At 44.3% G+C, this 22,236-nt stretch overlaps 1 protein-coding gene across 1 annotated transcript; it reads right to left on the bottom strand.

Moving 5' to 3' along the window:
- Window positions 1–1,352: 1,352 nt before the first annotated feature.
- On the bottom strand, window positions 1,353–3,280 carry LOC123403435. The gene is made up of 2 exons (XM_045097371.1): window positions 1,891–3,280; window positions 1,353–1,801 (listed from the first exon to the last, which is right to left on the bottom strand). The coding sequence occupies exons 1-2, from the start codon at window positions 1,913–1,915 to the stop codon at window positions 1,503–1,505; spliced, it is 324 nt and encodes a 107-aa protein (XP_044953306.1). The 5' UTR covers window positions 1,916–3,280; the 3' UTR covers window positions 1,353–1,502.
- Between the last annotated feature and the right edge of the window lie 18,956 nt (window positions 3,281–22,236).

A 22,236-nucleotide genomic window follows, 5' to 3' on the forward strand; every position in this document is an offset into this window, starting at 1 on the left:
ACCTTTAAATTTCTAGCCAACGGTAAGACACACAACTCTCACATATGTGCATCCAACAATAATGTTTCAAACAGTTAGTTCAATTTAGTTATAAGCAGAAGTGCTAGCGTATTCTGAATTTAAATGAAAACAAATGTGAAGGTGGCAGGAAACAGTGTGTTTGACCTCTTAACTTAAAAATTAATGGCCTAAATGAAGCATGAGTTCATTACAAAACCCCAGAACCTAAGCAACAAATGCACACAGAGCTCAAGCGGACACAATTCAAGACCATTTCAAACTTTGTGGCCTCCGAGGCACCACATTGTATGCACCACCACAACACTAGACTAAATATAAGTGTGCTCATAGCCATGATGGGGTTGTTAATTACCAGACCACTGATCTGCTGGAGATTCCATCCAAATTACATGGTGGGAGATCTCGTCCGACTCCATGACAATGCTGACCTGCAATCCAAGAAGATAAGAGGAGCAACAATGAGAGAGAGAGAGGGAGGGAGGGAGGGAGAGAGAGAGAGAAAGAGGAAGGGAGGGAGGGAGGGAGGGAGAGAGAGAGAGAGAGAGTGAGAGAGATTGGACCAGCAGCGCGGGTACTCCGGTGAAGGGAGAGCTCCAGCCGACGGCTCGGGGGGAGGTGCGATGGGGACGGGGGATGAAGCGGCGACCTAGGTTCAACGGTGGGGGGAGATGTTGCTACATCGGCGGTAGGGAGCGCCGTCAGGCAGGGGATCATGGCGGAGGCGGAGGCGGAGCACGGGAGATCGGGGATGGTGCGCTCGAGGAAGAGAAGATGCGGCAGCGGCGTCTCGCGCTGGATCTCCTTATCCACTATCGTCGGTTTGCTCTCCAAGACTCGAGCGTCGGCAGTAGGATCCCGTGGGGAGGCGCAAAGAGACGGAGGTTTGGGCCGAGAGTGACGGCGAGGGGCGGGGGTGAGCTGTGACCTACGAGCGGCGCGGGGGCGAGCGCCGAGCGGCAGGGGCGAGCGGGAACGGTTCAGTGCGTAATCGATAGCGCGTGGGGGGTTTCGTCATTAGCGATGGTATTAGCGGGGGTTTCGTTAGCGAGCGATCAGTTTCGTTAACAGTGAAATCATACCGTTGATGATATAATTAGACGCTTCAGATTACGAGTTGAATCTGTCCTCTCATGCGGTTTTAATAGTATAGATACATGAATATATATGCTAGTTATTTTAAAACGTCTGTTCATTTCTTCTGTAGCGACATGCACGTCTTTTCAGCGGGACCCTATGATTTGCAACGCCGACCTGTCACGGACTCACGCATCAAGATTGATGAGTTGCATCTACGGTTGCTAGGGCGTTCCGGACGAAAAGCTTAAAAATACTGACGTTCTGGCGTTATCTTTTCCGAATATATTATTGCCTTATTGGATACTTCGGGATTTTTCTTGAGGCAAAACAACGCTACATTTATAGCCATGCCCCGCAGGTGGCAGCACCTGGGACTGTGGCCGACGAGCTTGCCCGCCGCACAGCTAATATCCGCCCGGCGGCGGAGGAATAACCGACTGGAGGAACTCCAGCTCCTCTTCGGTGAACACTGGCGCGTCATGCGACACGGCCGCCGTCATCGCCGGCCGCGCAGGAGGGCGCGCCCTGCGGCTGAAAAACAACTCGACCGCGCCCTGCTTCGTGGACTCGGCGGTCTTGTCATTCGACGGCAGCACCCGCCTCGTCAGGGGCTCGACGTTGGCCATCGGCTGCGCGCTGTTGCTGTTCCCGCCCGACGCCGGGTTCTCCCCGCCGCCCTCACGGCCGCGCCCCTTCGCCCCACCTGAAACCGAAACCAGAAACAAAACAGAACCGCCATGAACAACTGGTAAAGCTATGCGCAATCTCGGGGAGCACTCCCTAGTTCCGTACCACGCTTCTTGCTGCGCCCTCCCATTGTCCAATCTGCTACACTCAATTTACTTACTCACTTGCTCAGTGTGCGCGCGCGCTGTGATAGATGGAAGCGGCTTGTGGCCTGGGCACCTGCATTTATAGGCGACCGCGGGCTGGGCTGCGCTTGCCTGGACGGACGTCCACGGTGCCATGCCAAGGCGCATGCTGCTGCCGTGTCGCGCGGAGAACGAGGCGAGGCTGCCACATTGCAGCTCCGGCGAGCAATGCATGCGTTACGGGGCGGGGCAGGGCAGGGCAGGGGTCGGCTTTAAACTCAAACACCCTCGCACCGGTGTGCTCTTCTCAGTTACCACCTACGGGCAGTGTCATTGAAGAGAGGAAGACGACGCACGACGTCAAGGAGGCAGAGGTGGTTGGCTACGCGCCGATGTGGGTGCGTAGGCGTTCGGCGTCGGGGCGTCCCGTTCCTCGCGTTCTTCCGTCCGCTGCCGCCTAGAAATTAAGAGGTCGGACCGCTTGCGTAGGTGACTTCTGTGCCTCGCTTCTCTATCAACTGGAACAGAGGGGCCTAGGCGCCGGCCGGCCGGTCCAAATTTCGACCTGCCGACGTGCAGCCCTCCGATTCACCCTGCAGCAGCTGTCAGATTAGGATGCAACACAGCAAAAAAAATAAAATCCAGGCAAAAAAGAACAGGGACGTGCCTCGGCCCGTGCAGTCCACGGCCGATTTGTTCGCAAATGACACCGCTGCCGTGCTCCATTGATGCCGCTCGTCGCCGTTGTAGCACACACAGTTGTCGATCGAACATACAATATCGCCGATTGCAACTCACTGGCGACTGGCGTCTCCAATTGTAAACGGCTCTAGCTCAAGTGCACACGGCTTGCAACTCTAGCGTGCGTAGTTGTAACTTCTAATGTATATGGTTGTAGCAAGAAAAAAATTATTGATTTTGTCCTCCGACGAAAAGCTAGTACCGGCGAAATAAAATGCCACAACCGACGAGTTAAAAAGTTGCTACTGTCAAAAAAGGATTGTTGCAACCGGCAAAATCAAAAGTTCCAACCAGCAACGTGAAAATCTACTACCTGGAAAAAACAGTTGGAACCTTTGAATCAAGAATTGGTGCTCGTGGATGAAATTGTTGCGAGCAGCAAAATGAAAAGCTGAAACATAGAAATAAAAATAGCTGCAACCGGCTAAAATAAAAGACAAAGCCATAGTAGGAGCACGGCGTCTTGCAAAAAAAATTGGTGTTGCATCCGCAGGGTGTGTGAGCTTCGTTGCCTCGAGCTCGTGGGGGAGGGCACAGAACGGCTCGCCGTTGCCTCATCGCCGGCGTTGCGGCGCACCATGTTAAGGCCGCACGACAACAGGGAAGTAGAGAGAGGAAGGAGTGCTTGTGGGAGGCGTACCTATAGCGGTGTGGCGCGCATGGCAAGAGAGAGAGAGTGGAGATCCATTTAGGAAAGCGAGAAAGAGGAAGAGAACGAGTGGAGGAGAACTATCAGGGTGAGAAGATAAGAAAGAGAAGGGACGGTTTGCGGGGTAGTGGGGTCACGTGATGTAAATTGGACGCTGGAGATTAGGAGGATGCCACGACGCCCGCATGCTGGCCAGTCGTACCGACACATTACCCTTTAGAAAAACAGGGGGCGGGTAATTCGAGGACAGTTGGCTCCACAAGGAAGATGCGGTCAAATTTTGATAAAACGAAATTTCCATTTTTAGCTATTCACTGACTTTTTTATATATTCTAAAGTACCTTTTTCGACATTTTTAGATTTAATAGTTTTGGCTTGCAAAAAATATTTTCTATTGTCAGAACTTGATACTTTCATATTTTAAGAATAACTTGAATTTTTAAAGTTTAATTTTAGCCCAACTAGAAAAATGGGAAAAGTGAGAAAGAAAGGGGAGGCCACGTGTTTAGGCCGCACACCCAAACCTATCCACATATAAAAGGGAGCCGCATCCCCTCTCGGCCAACATGTCGTGTACGCACATGTGGATACATAGGTGAACCGTGCCCCCCGCCCGACCAACAAGCCATGTACGCGCATGTGTATGTACGTAGGTGTTTGACGTTTAACGTCAACGTATTCCATGAGTGGCGGGCGGAGACATGGAGGGGGCGGGGGAAGGGGGGAGGGGGTTGCTAGCCAGGGCCCGAGCCCAATTCAACATGCATTTTGTTTTTCACTAGAACACTGAGTACTTGTGCTAAAGCAGTGTATTAGCTTTGTATTGCATAGGTTTGGCCATGCCCAAGCTAGTTTGGTAGCACTTGGCCCTCGCTAACTCTCCCATTGTATTCCATTGTTGACATGTGTAAGATGTCTAAATTAAGAGGTCGAGCCACCCGTGTAGTTGACTTGTGTGTTTTTCTCATCTTCCCATTGGAAAAAGAACCTTAGTCCCCCAACTATAACAAAGGTGGCTAATTGGAGGGCGGCCTTGATGCGATGGAAAGTTTCTATATTTGATTACTTCTATCTTTAGATACTTGGCTATTTTGGCACTTTTAGAATTCACAATTTCTGCTTTCAAAAAAATCTTGGCACAAGTTTGAAGATTAAAAGAGAGTTCAAAAATTTTCAAATGAAATTAATCTTTCTAAAAAATGTGAGCTTTCGAGATTTCAACTCCCGGCATTTAAAATTTTGGAAACATAAAGTTTCTAGAACGTTTATTGTGATTTTTTAGTTAGATCTTTCACATGGGAAAAACTATGAAAAAAGCCACATGCACATTGGGCCCCTTGAAAAGAAAAGAAAAGGGGAGAGAAGGGGAAAGGCGAGTTTGCGGCATCCACATCTAGCAAAAAAGCAAGTGTCTCGTGCCACTCGATAGGAGTGATGGCGTCATTCCCTGCATATGGGTAACCACTAGAGAATCCATTCAGTGTAGCATTGTACTAATATGATATTTTAATCTATTTATAATGTGTTCTTAATTACTGTTTTACTTGTGGGATATATGATGTTATATGAACATTCGATCTCCGCTCTATAATTTCACTATCGTTGTAAAGATTCTACCATTGATCAACTCAAATTATATTATACTCTATATTTGTCACAAAAATATTGGATAATTGTGTGTTAAAAATGTATTTAAATATAACATAACAGCCAAAGTGGTGTCTTGGAGAGTATTTTTTTGTGAGAAGGGACATCAAATTTCATTCATCGGGAATATGGTTAAAATCAGCTAAAATAGCCAAGAAATACAATCTCGGTAGTTGATAATCCAAATGGTGACAGGGCTAGCAATTAAAGATCGGCTGGGGGACAGGGGAAATGACTCAAAATTTTGGTAACAAAAGCCAAACTAACACTAATGCATGTATTTTTTCCTTTTAAATTCTGCATTGTTCATCTCCAAATTAGGAGCAAATGTGTGATGTCCGCGCGGGGCGGGGGGGGGGGGGGGAGGGGGAGGGGGTGGGGGGTTAATCCACAACCTTATTTTAACTCGTGCAATTTTCAGTAAACAAACTCTGTGACCGTCTTTGTTGTATTAGATCTCTATCACTAAGCATCCATAACTAGAACGTCAACATGGGATTCGTCTGCTTTTAGAACGTCAGACGTCATGGCAATCCAAGATTGTTTACATGTATAAGACATCATAAAGGTGGGATTATTTCATTATTGCGCTAATTCTATGACTTTTAACATGTGATTATGTTGGTCAATGCACTACAAGAAATATGTCAACTAACGACCTTCAATATTGGTCACTGAATGGTCATTGATTTCCATTTGTGACCTTTTTATGCCCAAAAACAGAAGGTCTAAAGTTGAGGGTCTTTAATGAACTATAACGACCTTTTTCTGGATTGGTCGTAGGATTTTATGACCAAACAGAAGCTCGTAGGTTTAACGACCAAATGATTTGGTCACTAGCAATCTGCCCGCACCACGTCAAAGCCACCGTGGCAGGCTGACATGGCAGAACTATAACCAAATGAAAAGGTCGTAAATAAGATTCAGCCCGGTACATTCCGGTCGTCTACATGGGTCGGGCCCAATAATTTGGCCTTTTTATTTTCTGGGATAGAATCTTTTACTGAGCAAGTTTTTTATTAGTCCACTTTTCTTTTGGGCCTTGCCCTACTCTTTTTAGTCCAGTTCTTCTTTGGGCCTTGGCCTACTCTTTTTTTAGGCCCAAGCCTTTTTAGACAAACTCTAAGTTGGGCCTTGGCCTACTCTTTTTTTTAGGCCCAAGCCTTCTTAGTCTATTTCTTGTTTGGGCCTCGGCCTTTTTGCTGTCCAAACTAACTTTAGTGCCCAAACAAAATGGTCCAAACAAAACTTAAATAATTGACAACTTCATAAAAATACTTCATCAGGTTCGCAAGTTCAAATAGAGCAAGACATTGTTTCATCACCAGAATGACCAATCACTTAAATAATTGACAACTTCATAGGTGCACAGCTTCACAAAAACTCATCACGCATTTCCACCGAGCTCTCAAAGTCCATGCCCAGCGGACTTTCCTCATGTTCGTCGCAGCCGCCATAGTTGCTTTCTGCCTTGTGACTCTATCAGGTTCATCAGGTTCCAGGATCCTCTTTGTTTGTCCTGGAGGTGGGGCCATCACCCGTCCTGGAGGCATTGCAGCAGATGCTTCTGAGCTCTTCCTCTTCTTGCTGGCTGTCTTCTTAACATCAGGCCTCTTCGTTCTAGATTCCTTCAGTGCCTTGTATAAATAGCACAGAAAAAAATTAGATCACAAGATAAATATGTGAGCACAAGGAAACACAGAGCATACAAGAACCCGAACCCTCCAAGCAAGACAGAGTTTGCACCTTAACAGTCTTGTGCACTACAACTTCATCCTCCTTAGGATTGTACTCTCGGTCATCACTGATAACTCCACTACCTTCTTGAACCCCATTAGTTCTACCTTCTTGTACATCATTTGTTTTCCTAATCATTGACGCTATTGCATCAATGCCAAGGGACTGGAATATCCGATTGTTCCTCATCATATTTCTAGCCCTAACCTTCTCGTACTCGGTGAGAGGATGCTCATCTTTGGAAGGCAAAGTAAACATAATTATTAGGTTAATTGTTGGAATGCATGGACAGACAGCCAAACATATCTTATGATATTTTATTATCATTTAATCCTACTTATTCACGTAAGGAAGAGTAACAGCACACAGGCACATCTAAGCCAGCTAATTCAGATTACAGCAATACATTTGCATAATAAAATTTAACAGTATTTTACATCACCAGCCTCCAAGATATTTTACTTAGCATATTACATTTCACTTAGCATATGAAGACACATTTTATAAATCTGACAGTATAACCACAAGGAGCAACTTGCATACCACTGGTTGGCCTCGGGTTTGACCTTGTCATCCTTAACATGGATGCTCTTGAGGTGGTGCTTGCAAAATAGAATAAACAACAATCAGATACAACAGGGATAAAGTAAAATGATACACTTATATCAATAAAGGAAAGCATTTAGACGAGCATGCACATACATGTAATACATGTGAAGCAAACTTGTTGGATCAACAATATAACGATGTAGTTAATGCATCAGTACTAATACATGTAAAACACTTGGACCAGCATGCACATACACGTGTAGCAATCCACATACACTTAATGCATCAGTACTAAACTGACAGTTGAAGTAAGCAACTAAATTGAAGCACTTGGACTAGCATGCACATACAAGTGTAGCAATGCATCAGTATTAAAACATGTGAAACAGGAGGTAGTAATGTACTAAACTGATAGTTGAAGAAAACTATATATGTGAAGCAATGCATTAACTATTTACAACAATTACTTTTATGTTTTAACTTGCAATTTTATCCATGTACCTGCAATCATCTATAAGAAAATTAATTACTCAATTGTATCCCTAATGGAGGCAAACATATGCATTCATAGCAACTGGTTGCCCAACATTTGGTGAATAAAGAAGCAAGCAGTGTGCAAGCAAGCAAGCAAAGTGCATAAGTGCTACTAATACAAGCAAGCAAGCAAGCAAAGTGCATAAGTGCTACTAATACAAGCAAGCAAGCAAAAGAAGTGCTACTAATAGAAACAAGCATAGTGCTACTGATAGAAACAAGCAAGCAAGGAAGAAAATTGAAGAGGAGAAAGCAAGCAAGTACTGTTGATACCAACCCTAGTAGCTTCTTCTCCAAGTGCTACGGATACAAGCAAGTATTTCCGATGGAAACTCTAATTAACCATGTATGCTAGCAAGCAAGCAAGCCATAGTAGTCAAGCAACATGAACATGAACCTTAACCCCATGAAGCAGACTACCAGAGGGGGATAGAACGAACCACTAGGAATAAATCCCATGAACATGAACAAGAACCTCCAGGAGCTCCTAGATTGACTGAATCCTAACCCTAGATCGACCAGGTGGGGGATGTACCCCCATTTGTTACCCATCACAAATGCAGGACCCCATGATCCATCCCCATTGATCCAGCCCCATGACAACTACAACCCTAACCCCATGAATCTAACCCTAACCCTAACCCCATGAATGTACCGAACCATCCCAATTGATCTAGCCCCATGAACCCTAGAAGAACACATGAGGGGGATCTATCAAACCCTAGAAGATCTACTAGAAGAACACATGAGGGGATCTATCAACGGGAGATGGGTTGAGGGGAGAGGTACCTATCGTCGTCGACTGTTGATTATGTAGATGTACCCGCTGTCGTCGTCGATGTAGTCATAGCCGTCGACGTCGATATAGATGTAGCCGTCGCCGTCGATGTAGATGTAGCCGTCGTCGATGTAGTTGTAGCCGTCGATGTTGTCGATGTAGTCGTCGTCGGGGAGAGGGGCGGAGGGGCGGCGTGGAGCACGGGAGGGGCGGCGGGGCGGCGCGGAGCACGGGAGGGACAACGGAGTGGGGAGTGGAATGGATCCCGCGTGGGTAGTGGGGAGTGGAATGGAGAGGGGAGTGTGGGTCCCGCGTGGTAGTGGGAGAGGGAGTGGAGGGAAATTTTGGTGGGGTGGGAGGGAAAATTTTCACTAGTTTTTTGGGGTTTGGAGGCAGACTTTTTCTTTTTCTTTTTTATAAACATGGTAGAAATAATGGTTAAAATCATACCGGATAGTTCAAGAAGACATCGGTACTCAAATTTATATATCTTTTCTAGTTTGCAGGTCACATGTGATGATGCGACACAAAGGTTTCCCTTTTTTTTGATTTTTTTGAATTTTTCATGGCCATTTCAAAATGCGGTCGAAACGGCTGGCATGACCGTTCCTACCTAGTGGTTGAATCCTGAAACCTTTTGGTGTTTCTATGATTAAATAGATACTTGTGTGCCTAGAAATGATTTTTGGAAAAAATAAAGAGCAAACTATAAGGCAGCTGCAGTTCAAATTTGACCCGCTTCTAGCTGATTCGACATAAATTTGTCTTTTTCACAAGAGATGGATAAAAGCTTTCGAAACCCAACCATTTTGTCAATTGTACATTAAATATGTCCTGGTATGTTAGAAAAATTATTTGGAACAATTTTGAAAGAAATATATGGTAGGTCCTTCACAAAAAAACTCATTTCGGGCACTTGAAAAATGAAAAATGAATTTTTCATACAAGTAAGATGAAAACTTCCTTAATTGACATTGTTTGTCATTCCAACATGCACCATTATGCAAAATATGAGACCATTTCAACAAACTATGCCATGAATATGGCCATGAGATTGATCATGTGGCTTGAAAACCATGCATATTCACACATGATAGCTCATTTGTGTGAACACTTTTTAAAAATAATTGTCGTATTACAAGTTTATTATTTTACATGGTAACTTTATCACATATGATGACATAATGCAAAGGTTTCCCATTTTTTGATTTTTTTTTGAATTTTTCATGGCTGTTTCAAAATGCGGTCGAAACGGCGGGCATGACCATTCCTACCTAGTGCTTGAATCTTGGAAACCTTTTTGTGTTTCTATGATTAAATAGATATTTGTGTACCTAGAAATGATTTTTGGAAAAATAAAGAGCAAACTATAAGGCAGCCGCAGTTCAAATTTGACCCGCTTCCAACTGATTCAACATAGATTTGTCTTTTTCACGAGAGATGGATAAAAGCTTTTGACACCCAACCATTTTGTCAATTGTACATTAAACATGGCCTAGTATGTTAGAAAAATGATTTGGACCAATTTTGAAACAAATATATGGTAGGTCCTTCACAAAAAACTCATTTAGGACACTTGAAAAATGAAAAATGAATTTTTCATACAAGGAAACATGAAAAATGAAAAATGAAAAATGAAAAATTCCTTAATCAACATTGTTTGTCATTCCAACATGCACCATTATGCAAAATATGAGACCATTTCAACAAACTATGCCATCAATATGGCCATGAGATTGATCATGTGGCTTGAAAGCCATGAATCTTCACACATGATAGCTCATTTGTGTGAACACTTTTTAAAAATAATTGTCGTATTACAAGTTTATTATTTTATATGATAACTTTATCACATATGATGACATAATGCAAAGGTTTCCTATTTTTTGATTTGTTTTGAATTTTTCATGGCCGTTTCAAAATGCGGTCGAAACGGCGGGCATGACCGTTCCTAACTAGTGGTTGACTCTTGGAAACCTTTTGGTATTTCTATGATAAAATAGATACTTGTGTACCTAAAAATTATTTTTGGAAAAAATAAAGAGCAAACTATAAGGCAGCCGCAGTTCAAATTTGACCCGCTTCCAACTAATTCGACATAGATTTGTCTTTTTCACGAGAGATGGATAAAAGCTTTTGACACCCAAACATTTTGTCAATTGTACATTAAATATGGCCTAGTATGTTAGAAAAATGATTTGGACCAATTTTGAAACAAATATATGGTAGGTCCTTCACAAAAAAACTCATTTCGGGCACTTGAAAAATGAAAAATGAATTTTTCATACAAGGAAGATGAAAACTTCCTTAATCAACATTGTTTGTCATTCCAACATGCACCATTATGCAAAATATGAGACCATTTCAACAAACTATGCCATGAATATGGCCATGAGATTGATCATGTGGATTGAAAGCCATGAATCTTCACACATGATAGCTCATTTATGTGAACAGTTTTTAAAAATAATTGTCGTATTACAAGTTTATTATTTTACATGGTAACTTTATCACACATAATGACATAATGCAAAGGTTTCCCATTTTTTTGATTTTTTTTGAATTTTTCATGGCCGTTTCAAAATGCGGTCGAAACGGCGGGCATGACCGTTCCTACCTAGTGGTTGAATCTTGGAAACCTTTTGGTGTTTCTATGATTAAATAGATACTTGTGTACCTAGAAATTATTTTTGGAAAAAATAAAGAGCAAACTATAAGGCAGCCGCAGTTCAGATTTGACCCGCTTCCAGCTGATTCGACATAGATTTGTCTTTTTCACGAGAGATGGATAAAAGCTTTTGACACCCAAACATTTTTTCAATTGTACATTAAATATGGCCTCGTATGTTAGAAAAATGATTTGGACCAATTTTGAAACAAATATATGGTAGGTCCTTCACAAAAAAACTCATTTCGGGCACTTGAAAAATGAAAAATGAATTTTTCATACAAGGAAGATGAAAACTTCCTTAATCAATATTGTTTGTCATTCCAACATGCACCATTATACAAAATATGAGACCATTTCAACAAACTATGCCATGAATATGGCCATGAGATTGATCATGTGGCTTGAAAGCCATGAATCTTCACACATGATAGCTCATTTGTGTGGCTTGAAAGACATTTGCAACAAATAAGAAGTCACTTAAACCGATCTATGAACAAATAAGACACAACAAGTAAGATCAACCAATCTATCAACATACTTGGGTTGAACAAACATAAAGTCACTTAATCATACATAATTAAGAGATTCTTCTCATCTTGCATTACAACAGCATTACAACATTGCTACAAAAGAGCAACACACCAACAATAGCATAGTACAGTTACAAACATAGCATAGTGGAGTCACTTAATCATACATAATATAGAGATTCTGATCATCTTGCATTACAACATTGGTACAAAAGAGCAACACAGCAACACAACAACACATCAACCATAGCATAGTGGACTTCATCTTCATCTGATCAGCTCATCCATCCAAAATGTCCCTGATCATCTTCAACTTCTCTTGGTTCTTCTCCAATGCCTTCAACTGATCAACAATCTGGATCTTCAGCTCATCCCTGCATTTAATCAGATTCTCAATTCCTTTCTTCAGACCATCAATGTGAAGGTTGAGCACCAAAATTTCATCATTAAGTTTGTCCTTCTCCTTCAAATGATTTGCCTTCTCGGTCCTAATGACCCCGCCTTAAGCTTCTGCATGGTTGAGGAGTTGAGTCACATCTTCTACTAGTTTGTCATAGTTTGCATCAAGATTTCTTTTCTCCTCTGTGAGGTGGTGAATTTTCAGTGAATTCTCCAAATTATCATCCCTCCTAGCACTCTTGGTGTCTTCCAACATTTCCCACAGTTTTAAAAATGCATTTTGCATTGTGGGAGGCCACTCTTGGTCTACCCAACCAACAAAACCACAGTTTTGAGGTGGCTGCAATACAAAATAACCAGTACTTCAGCAATACAAAATAACCAGAAAATAACAAGCCAAAATTCTGTAATAAACATGCAATGACAGTGCTGTAATAAACAAGCAATGACAGTGCTATAACGAGCCAGAATATTTTAGCTAAACTACCAATGACGGTGCTGTAATAAACAATGACAGTATGAATATCTGAGCTAAACAAACAATGGCAGTGATGTAGTAAACACTGACAGTCTGAATCTTTTGATCCAGATAGAAAAAACAGAAGCAACTTCATGCATGTCTAACACTAAAGAAGATAGAACTAACTGGCTGAGCACACACTAAAAATCTTCTCCCTGTCTCAAATCCTTCGAATGCAACGCGACGCTCAGGAGGCAGCCCATGCTCCAAGCAAACATCCAGGGAAGAATTCTCGATGCCCATGTAGTCTTCGTCGTCGATGCTAGCAGGGATCTAAAGAAGAACCAAGAAACAGAGATAAATCCCCAATGTGAAGAAACCGAAACCCTAAACCTAACCCTAGCTCTACAAATTACCCGGTACATCATGTCGTCCGAGGAAGAGCTGATGTCCAGGCTCGATAGGTCGTTGCTACTCTCATCCTCGTAAACCATGGCGCGGCGGAGGTGGTGGTGGCTGACGAGCTTCGACAACGAGGGGGGCAGAGCCCGAGCAGAGTAGACTGGCTCGGTCGACCAGGTTCGAGCGAGACACAAAGACCGACTGAACTGGTTCGTGCCGACCAGGTTCGAGCGGGCCATTTGTTTTTTTAAGGTGTCTATGCCATTTGTTTTTTTGTAAGATGTCCCGGACGGGACGTTGCAGGAACTGTCACATCGTATAAAGAGGGAACTGCCACTTTGTCTCCCTCGTCTCCCTCGTCGCCTCGTCTCCCTCGTCTCCCTCGCCGCCTCGTCTCCCACTTCGTCTTCTCGCTCTCTCCCGTCGCACCGTCTCCCTCGTCGCCTCGTCTCCCACACCCAATGGAGGGCGCTCGTCGCGCCATCGCCGTTGCGGATCTTGAGGTGCCGAAGCAGCAGGAGGACACTACCGCAACCGTTGTCGCCGCTGCATAACTTGAGAAGGAGGTGCCTCTGCCGAAGCAGGAGGACACGACCGCAACCACTGTCGCCGCTGTGGATCTTGAGAAGGAGGTGCCGAAGCAGGAGGACACGACCTCGAGCGGTGCTGTCGACGATGAGGTGGGTTGTTTAGATAGGGTTTTCTGGTTTTTTTATAGTTGATTCGTGCTTGAATGCTACATAGATTTATTGAGACTTGGATTTCTTTAATTTCAATCTTGATTTGTGCATGTGGATGTGGTAATGCTTCCCGTTCCCCTGCTTTCATAGTTATCATTGATAAGCAGGAGATTTAGCATATATTCAGAGAGCAGAACACACTCTGCTTTTGCATGTGTTGGTGAACTTTTGCATTTTGTTGGCTTGAATCAACGGAATCTTTCTCTTATTAGTAAAGATTTCACCTAAGTCATGTGCTTGATATGTACGAACACCCATTCCTAAATTTCGCCTAGGCCTGCCCCCTCTCTTGCATTTTATTGGGATTATTAGTAATGATTTAATAAGAGTTAGGTTTTGAATTGGGATCTTGATTGCTGCATGTGCTTAGATTTTATTATGTGTCGGATATGTTGATAGATTTGTTGTGGTTATCCCCTCACCGGGGCACGACAGGGGCTAAGCAGCCCAATAGTGCAATGTTCTGCTATATAAAATGCACAACAGAGAGAATCGTCTTATGCAAACACATAAGAAAAGATAATGAAGTGATACTTACAAATTGCTTGGAGACATCACATTTTGGATGAAAGCGCTCCTTGTAACAAGTTTTATGGTATGGATGGTTTCCTGACATGGAGAACTGCATGTTTTTGTTGGTAAAGTCAATACCAATGCAACTGCTTAATTAGTACACAAAACAACAAAGAGCTACCTCATAGTCATATATTGGTTGATCAAGCATGGCATCAAAAGCACTCTGGATACCAAACAGCTCCCATGCAACTAAGAAAACGTACATGGCCAATTTCATTGTGACATCCAGCACATGTCCTGACAAAAGAAGTGTATACATAACATATAGTTACAGAGTACAGGTAACTCCCGTAACTGATTGCAATCAGAGTGTTCTGGACCAACACAATATTCTCCTAGCATGCTTTAAGAAACAAATTAGACACACTCTCTTGTTTTTTTACCAGGTATCTTTGTTATTTTCTTTTGACAGCAATGGCAGATTTCACACACCCAAGGCACTTCATGTGAAGATATAATTGACAGTATCGCACCCAATGATGTCTTTCCGCGCTTCAATAACTACATTAAATGGTTTATCAAATAAAGACGGGGGCAAACCAGGTCTGACGGGTTTTTCTTTCATGTCTATGCTGGATATCCAAGTTTCAAACCACAGTTTGATTTTTTGAAAGGAAATTTAAATCTTTGTATGAAGGATCGAAAGATTGTATAAGTGAAATGCACAAAGGACAGACCCAGTGCAGAGAATAGGGTGGCTGATGCAGCAGCACTATGAATGTAATTAGAAGCACATTGTTGAATGCTTGACCTTTTGAATACTGTGTTACATAGTTTGTACTAATCGAATTACTTATATTGTAGGAAAAGGAAGCTGCAGGCATGTCACGCCCAAGATGCGACCTTATCCTCAATTTGGCACGAGGGCCTCGTCAGGGATAGAGGCGCATCTCGTCGTGTCGCAAGAATGGATATCGTTACAAGTACATGTACTGAAAAGAAGAAATATATAAAGAGTTGGCTTACACTCGCCACAAGCTACATCAGAGTCACATCAGTACATTACATAATCATCAAGAGTAAGAGCAGGGTCCGTCTACGGACGAAAACAAATGACAAAAGAAGAACGACGTCCATCCTTGCTATACCAGGCTGCCGGCCTGGAACCCATCCTAGATCGAAGAAGAAGAAGAAGAAGAAGAAGCAACTCCAAATGAACAGTCAACGCGCTCGCGTCACGTAACCTTTACCTGTACCTGCAACTGGTGTTGTAGTAATCTGTGAGCCACAGGGGACTCAGCAAGCTCATTTCCAAAGGTATCAAGACTAGCAAAGCTAAATGGGTAAGGTATGATTAAGTGGTGAGGTTGCAGCAGCGGCTAAGCATATATATGGTGGCTAACTTACGAGTACAAGGAATAAGAGGGGGAAGAACTACGCACTACGGACGTGTCTACTGGTGATCAAATGAATGAAGCCGAGAACGAAAAAGTCTTCTTAAATGATGGCCTTTGGAGGATCGAGAATGAAAACAACTCAGAAAAGCACCGGATAGCACGAAAGGGATTACTCACGATAGAAACAATTGAGAGGAAAACACGAAGCTGAGATGATAATCTTCACAAGAATGGAAAAAGACTGAGAGAAACACTCCTTCGAATTTGCAAGCTAAGAATGATGACGAGGAACAACACCAAGAATAGCTGAGACCTCCGGAATAAAGAAGAATGCAAGATTGAGCCAAATATGAGAATTAATTAAATTGAACTTGAAGAAGGAATATGACTGATAAAATGCATACTTACGCCATAGTTGAAAAGAGTTACAGATCTCCGAAGATGATTAAAAGAGCCAGGTAAGATCCTGGGAAAGAACCTGTGGGTTATGGGCCCACTCAAAGAAATCACCGTAGAAAAGATTGCTAGCAAGAGGAATATTGCACCGGTAGAAATGAAAACTTGATGAGGATAGCACCTCGAAATAATTAAAGAACTGAAACAAGAAAGTCCGAGATATCTTCAACACACCGGATAGAAAAGATGAATGAATAACAGGATATGTTGATAAGAATCTCCAACATAGGAAGAATTACAAGGACGAAAGAGGATATGATGAACACAGACGACTGAATTAAATTCACCAGAAAAGATGACAAGATTGAACAAATATGACACGAAGCTCCTGAGAATCTTCACGATGAATCACCGGTTGCGAAAGAAAGAAGAGAAAGCGGAAGCATCACTAAAATGAAATGCAGTCGGATGAAATCCAATCACTGAAGAAAAAGGGCGGGAGGGCGGGGAAAAACAAAGACAGCTTGGGACAGATGAGACAAACTCCGGAATAAGATGAGAGAATGATCTGCAAAAATTGGAGAGGATAGAATTCACTAGAGGAGAAGCACACCGGTTGAAAAAGAATTGATATGGCGACTCCGGTTGACAAGAATTGATAAGACAACTGATTTAGCAAAAGGATTAGCACTCTCACATAAAAATATGAGAACACCTCTTGGAAAGGTTTGACATCACCACTTGACATCGAAGCAACTCGAATTACCATATTCAACAAAACAAGGATGTGACTTGCAATTAGCCAGAACAAACTCATGAGAAAGATTTCGTCCGATATTTTCATGGACAGGATCGCATGGGCACGATTTACAGAAGCCATCAAGTGCAAGGCAGTGCACCTGACATACGAAGCGTCCCCGAGTCATAGCAAGCTACAAGGACTCTTTAAGACACAGCGTGTACTGCTGTAAGTCGACCGTGAACAAATGAATCCACTAGATGTCGAACCCCAACCTAACATCATTCATTTGTTGGAAGATTATCCTATAAGCAACTACTTGAATTCCCACCTATGAATTCCCGAAATATCTGGTCATGCAATCTGGTACACGGATACAAGGAGTAATATCACACAACTCCTATACTAACCCATCACTTGTATCACATCCGTCAACACACGACCAGAATCTCGGACCTTCATCTACAACAGACCCTCGTGATCACAACGATACAAAGTATGGCAGTACTCCCGAACAATCTGCACCAGTACTGGGGACATCGGGGTTATCTCGCCACTACTAGTATTGAAGCAATTACGAACATCCTTCGTTCTGAGATACTAAGAAATCTGAATGATAACGATGTGCTCAAGAATCCCCTGGAGCTCAACTCCCCGGAAGAAAATCAAGTCAGACAGGAGGCACCAAGACAAAACTCCGTCACATCGGCATCACATAGATTCCAAGAATATCCGCGTGATCCTTAAAAATATTTGAGTGAGAAGAGGAGTAGAATAAATTATTACGTCAAGATTCCTCACCAGAGCATAGAAGAGGAGAAAAAAAGAATCCTACTCTCCGATATATAACTAGACTCAAAGTATTTTTACTAGACTCGACTCGGCCAAGTTCGATCAATCAAGGGGGCTCCTAGGTCGGTCCTTGCTCTGATACCAACTTGTCACGCCCAAGATGCGACCCTATCCTCAATTTGACACGAGGGCCTCGTTAGGGATAGAGGCGCATCTCGTCGTGTCGCAAGAATGGATATCGTTACAAGTACATGTACTGAAAAGAAGAGATATATAAAGAGTTGGCTTACACTCGCCACAAGCTACATCAGAGTCACATCAGTACATTACATAATCATCAAGAGTAAGAGCAGGGTCCGTCTACGGACGAAAACAAACGACAAAAGAAGAACGACGTCCATCCTTGCTATCCCAGGCTGCCGGCCTGGAACCCATCCTAGATCGAAGAAGAAGAAGAAGAAGAAGAAGCAACTCCAAATGAACAGTCAACGCGCTCACGTCACGTAACCTTTACCTGTACCTGCAACTGGTGTTGTAGTAATCTGTGAGCCACAGGGGACTCAGCAAGCTCATTTCCAAAGGTATCAAGACTAGCAAAGCTAAATGGGTAAGGTATGGTTAAGTGGTGAGGTTGCAGCAGCGGCTAAGCATATATATGGTGGCTAACTTACGAGTACAAGAAATAAGAGGGGGAAGAACTACGCACTACGGACGTGTCTACTGGTGATCAAATGAATGATCCTGAACACCTACCTACGTCAGACATAACCCCACCATGTCCTCGATCGGAGAAGGAAGTCACGAAAGAGACAGTCACGGTTACGCACACAGTAGGCCAATTTTAATTAAGTTAACTTCAAGTTATCTAGAACCAGTGTTAAACAAAGCTTCCACGTTGCCACATAACCGCGGGCACGGCTTTCCGAAATATTTAACCCTGCAGGGGTGCTCCAACTAGTCCATCACAAATTACCACAAGCCGCATAGAAATCCTCAATCACGAAGCTCGCGATCTCGTCGGATTCCCTAGTGGAAAACCTCAACTCTGAGATTACCCAAAGCATCACCGGAATCCCAATGCACAAGATATCTCGTCAAAGGTAAAACTAATCCAGCAAGGCCGCCCGACGTGTCGACGATCCCGATAGGAGTCGCGTACCTCGTTCTCAGGACACGGCGGATGAGCTAGACGTCGGGATCGCTAAACCTCCGGGTGACCGGAGGGGCGCCGGACATTGCTCAGGTGGGACCAACACTCATGAGGAGCACTGGCCTGGGGGTTGATTAAATTATCCTCGGGGTCCGGAAAGTACCTATGCAATTTATTAGGTGTTTAGGCAAATGTAGTACCAAAGTTGGGCCTTGCCAGACCAGCCTTAATCTAAAACGAATTATCAAGGGGGTCCCCATAATAACCCCGATCGTGTTAGGAGCGCTCATTTATGGAACATAACACCGGTAGCCGAAACTAAGGGGGCAAAGGTGGAACAAAACACCAGGCTAGAAAGGCCGAGCCTTCCACCTTTTACCAAGTATATAGGTGCATTAAATTAGATAGCATTTAATATGGTGATATAGCAAGGAACCCATGTTATCACATGGAAGCAACTGCACCTGCAACTAGCAACGCTAACACATGGATATGCAAGCGGTAACATAGCCAATCAGTGGTTTGCTAGGTCGAACAGGTTGAAGGTTAACATGGCATTGTTGAGAGGCTGATATTTAACAGGTGGTAGGCAACGAGACATAAACGATAGAAGCGATAAAACTAGCATGGCAATGATAGTAGTGGTATCTGGGGAAATGATCATCTTGCCTGAGATCCCGCTTGGAAGAAGAAAGCCTCCGTGAAGCAGACGAACCGACGTAGTCGAACGGTTCCTCACATCCGACACGCTTGCGGAACTCTATCGAGACGGGGAAACCGGAAACAAGCATCAACACACGAAAATCACCACATGATGCACAACACTTATGATGCATGATCAGCTGAATACATGCAAGTCACGGCATGACAAAACACACAATCACACACTACACATTAAGTGAAGTTCAATATGCAACGAGTTGCATATTGACGAAAACTTCACGTTAATTATTTAGTTCACTCCCGGTTATCTACACGGCAATATTAAATGTGGTTAAACATGCAAGAGGTGAAGCGGAAATTAAACTACCTATCTAGACATTTTAAATGAGGTCGGAAACGACATATAGCATCTCCGAGACGACCTCACATGTTAATTTACAATTCTGTCCAGATCTGAATTAATGCATTTAATTGGTTGTTAAACAGCAAAACAAATAGGTTCACGTGATTCTACGCGTCATGGCAAACAATCTACACATAAAGAACATCTCCAACGGAGCTACGGTTCAAAAGTTACAAGCACCGCAAGATATGATGGCATGAATGCAATATGTGTGCAACGACGTCTACGAGCACATCAAAACAAACAACCAGCAAGAGAAAATGATACTACACAAGATTCTAAGCGAGTTTCATGTAGGACACGATCAAATCGGAGCTACGGTTCGAATACTACGAGCAAAACAAGAAAACGCTACAATCTGCCAACATCAGCCACATAGCATCTTCTAGGCCTCACAACTTCGGCTACACAACTCCGATGAGCTCAAGCAAGGCATGGCATGAAATAGGGCAAGCCGCTCTACTACAAACAACTAACAACTACTAGCATGGCAGCAAGGAGCACTAGGAAAAAAAGACACAAAATGGCATCTCACGCACTATTTCAGACTTAGTGAAAATAACACTTCCTGAAAGTGCAGTTTTCAGCCTGAAGGCATATTGACAGCAGTAAAAACTATAGTTACAGGACTCCAAATGGCATGAAACTTCACAGCAAGCTAGAGAAACATAAGGGGTACAACTAACTCCATTGGACCAACCCCAAAAGAGCTACAGATCTAAAGATGCAAGCAAGACAAGACAGCAACAAAATATAACAGATTCCAGACTTAGAAATATTTCAGCTCCTCTAAAACAGCACTATTCAAGAAACTTGAGGGCAGTCAAACAACACCTAAACATGCATTTCTATTGCAACTAAAAATACCAGGGGCTAAACAAAACACCCAAGATCAACTCTCAAGTTGACAACTAATTCAAACGGGGCGCGGAATAAATCCTACGAATTAATCAAAAGGGCAACATAGCAAAATATCTCGCGAACCAACTTCCTCGAAGGCTAAAAATAATTGCACAGAAAAATCCACGGGATTTTTCTACCCCGAAAACATATAAAATAAGTGGGGTTTGCAACTCATAATAACGCTACACAATAATGCGAGATAATACCTCTAAACGGGAAAATAAACTACCGGCAAAACCCTACACGGAAAAATACGAGTGACCGCTCTAAAATACGTAGAAATATGGTCCCTAAAACATGGACATTAAATCTATGGCATACGAGCAGTCCGGAAACGCGCGAAAAATAACTACGGATCGGAACCTATTGTAAGAGCACGCAAAACAAAGCATCAGGCACCCTAAACAGCGTTAAACAAATATGCAAGTTGGATAAACGTGTTCTACTCGCGAAGCTACCCCAAAACGATATATAACACGCGTCGTTCCGACCTACGGTTTAGAAACTACGGACGTTCTAAGGTATACCTAATTTCTGGAATATAAACAATTCCGAAAAACAACCTAAAATCCTAACGGGCCGAATTGGAGGCGCATCATAGTTAATTCACGCCCTGTGCGAGGGATAGGCTTGCTAGGCTCACCTGCGTGGCCACTTGGGCCGATGGAACTCGCGAGCTGGGCCGGCCGCGGGGCCCACTGGCGGGCGCTGGAGGTCGGAGCGGCCTGGGGAGGCGCTGGGCCGAGGCCGGCCTGGAGGAGGCGCTGCGGGAGCCGGGGCCTGCTCGGGGCCCAGCCGAGCGGGGCTGGCTCGGCCGAGGCAGCAGCTCTGCCGTGCTCCCGACGCAGCGACGGCGGCGCAGCTAGGGCACGCGGCTGCCCCCGATTCCGGCGAGGGACCTGCCGGCCAAGGCCGTCGGCGGCGGATCTGGCCTCGAGGTCGCCGGATCTGGACGTGGGGCTGGCGCAGCGACGGGTAACGCGGCGGGAACAGCACGGCAGCACTGGGGCAGGGAGAGGCGGCGGCGAGGTGCAAGGCGGCGGCGGCGGAGGAAGACCGACGGCCGGCGGTGGAGCGCGGGCTCCGGCGGGAGGCTCGGGTACCGCCGGCTCCTGGCGGCGGCTCGCTGCGGGCAGGAGGCGCGGGGCGCACAGGAGCGCAGGAGGCGGCAGCGTGCGGCGGCGCGCCGGACTTGCGCGGCGGCGGCTCGGGCCCGGGCGGGCCACGCGCGGGCCTAGCGGGCCGGCGGCGGGAGGAGGGAGGCAGGTGGGAGGAGAGAGGCTAGGGTTTGGTGGGGTGCGGAAATTGAGGAGGATTTTGAGGAAGGCTGTCTAAAAATTAAGGAGGAGGGGGTTTTTATAGACAAATGGGGGGCTCGGTTAACCGGAATTGCGATCCGGATCCAACCGCGGGGTCGGATTCAGACGATTCCGAACGCGGGTAAGGGTACGCGGCCGTGTAGAGGGGTTTACCGGAGACGAGGGGAAAACGGGCGGCGCGGCACGGTTTTAAAAACACCGACAGACGTCC

The sequence above is a fragment of the Hordeum vulgare genome, chromosome 6H (assembly GCF_904849725.1).
Source record: "Hordeum vulgare subsp. vulgare chromosome 6H, MorexV3_pseudomolecules_assembly, whole genome shotgun sequence".
Lineage (NCBI taxonomy): Eukaryota > Viridiplantae > Streptophyta > Magnoliopsida > Poales > Poaceae > Hordeum > Hordeum vulgare.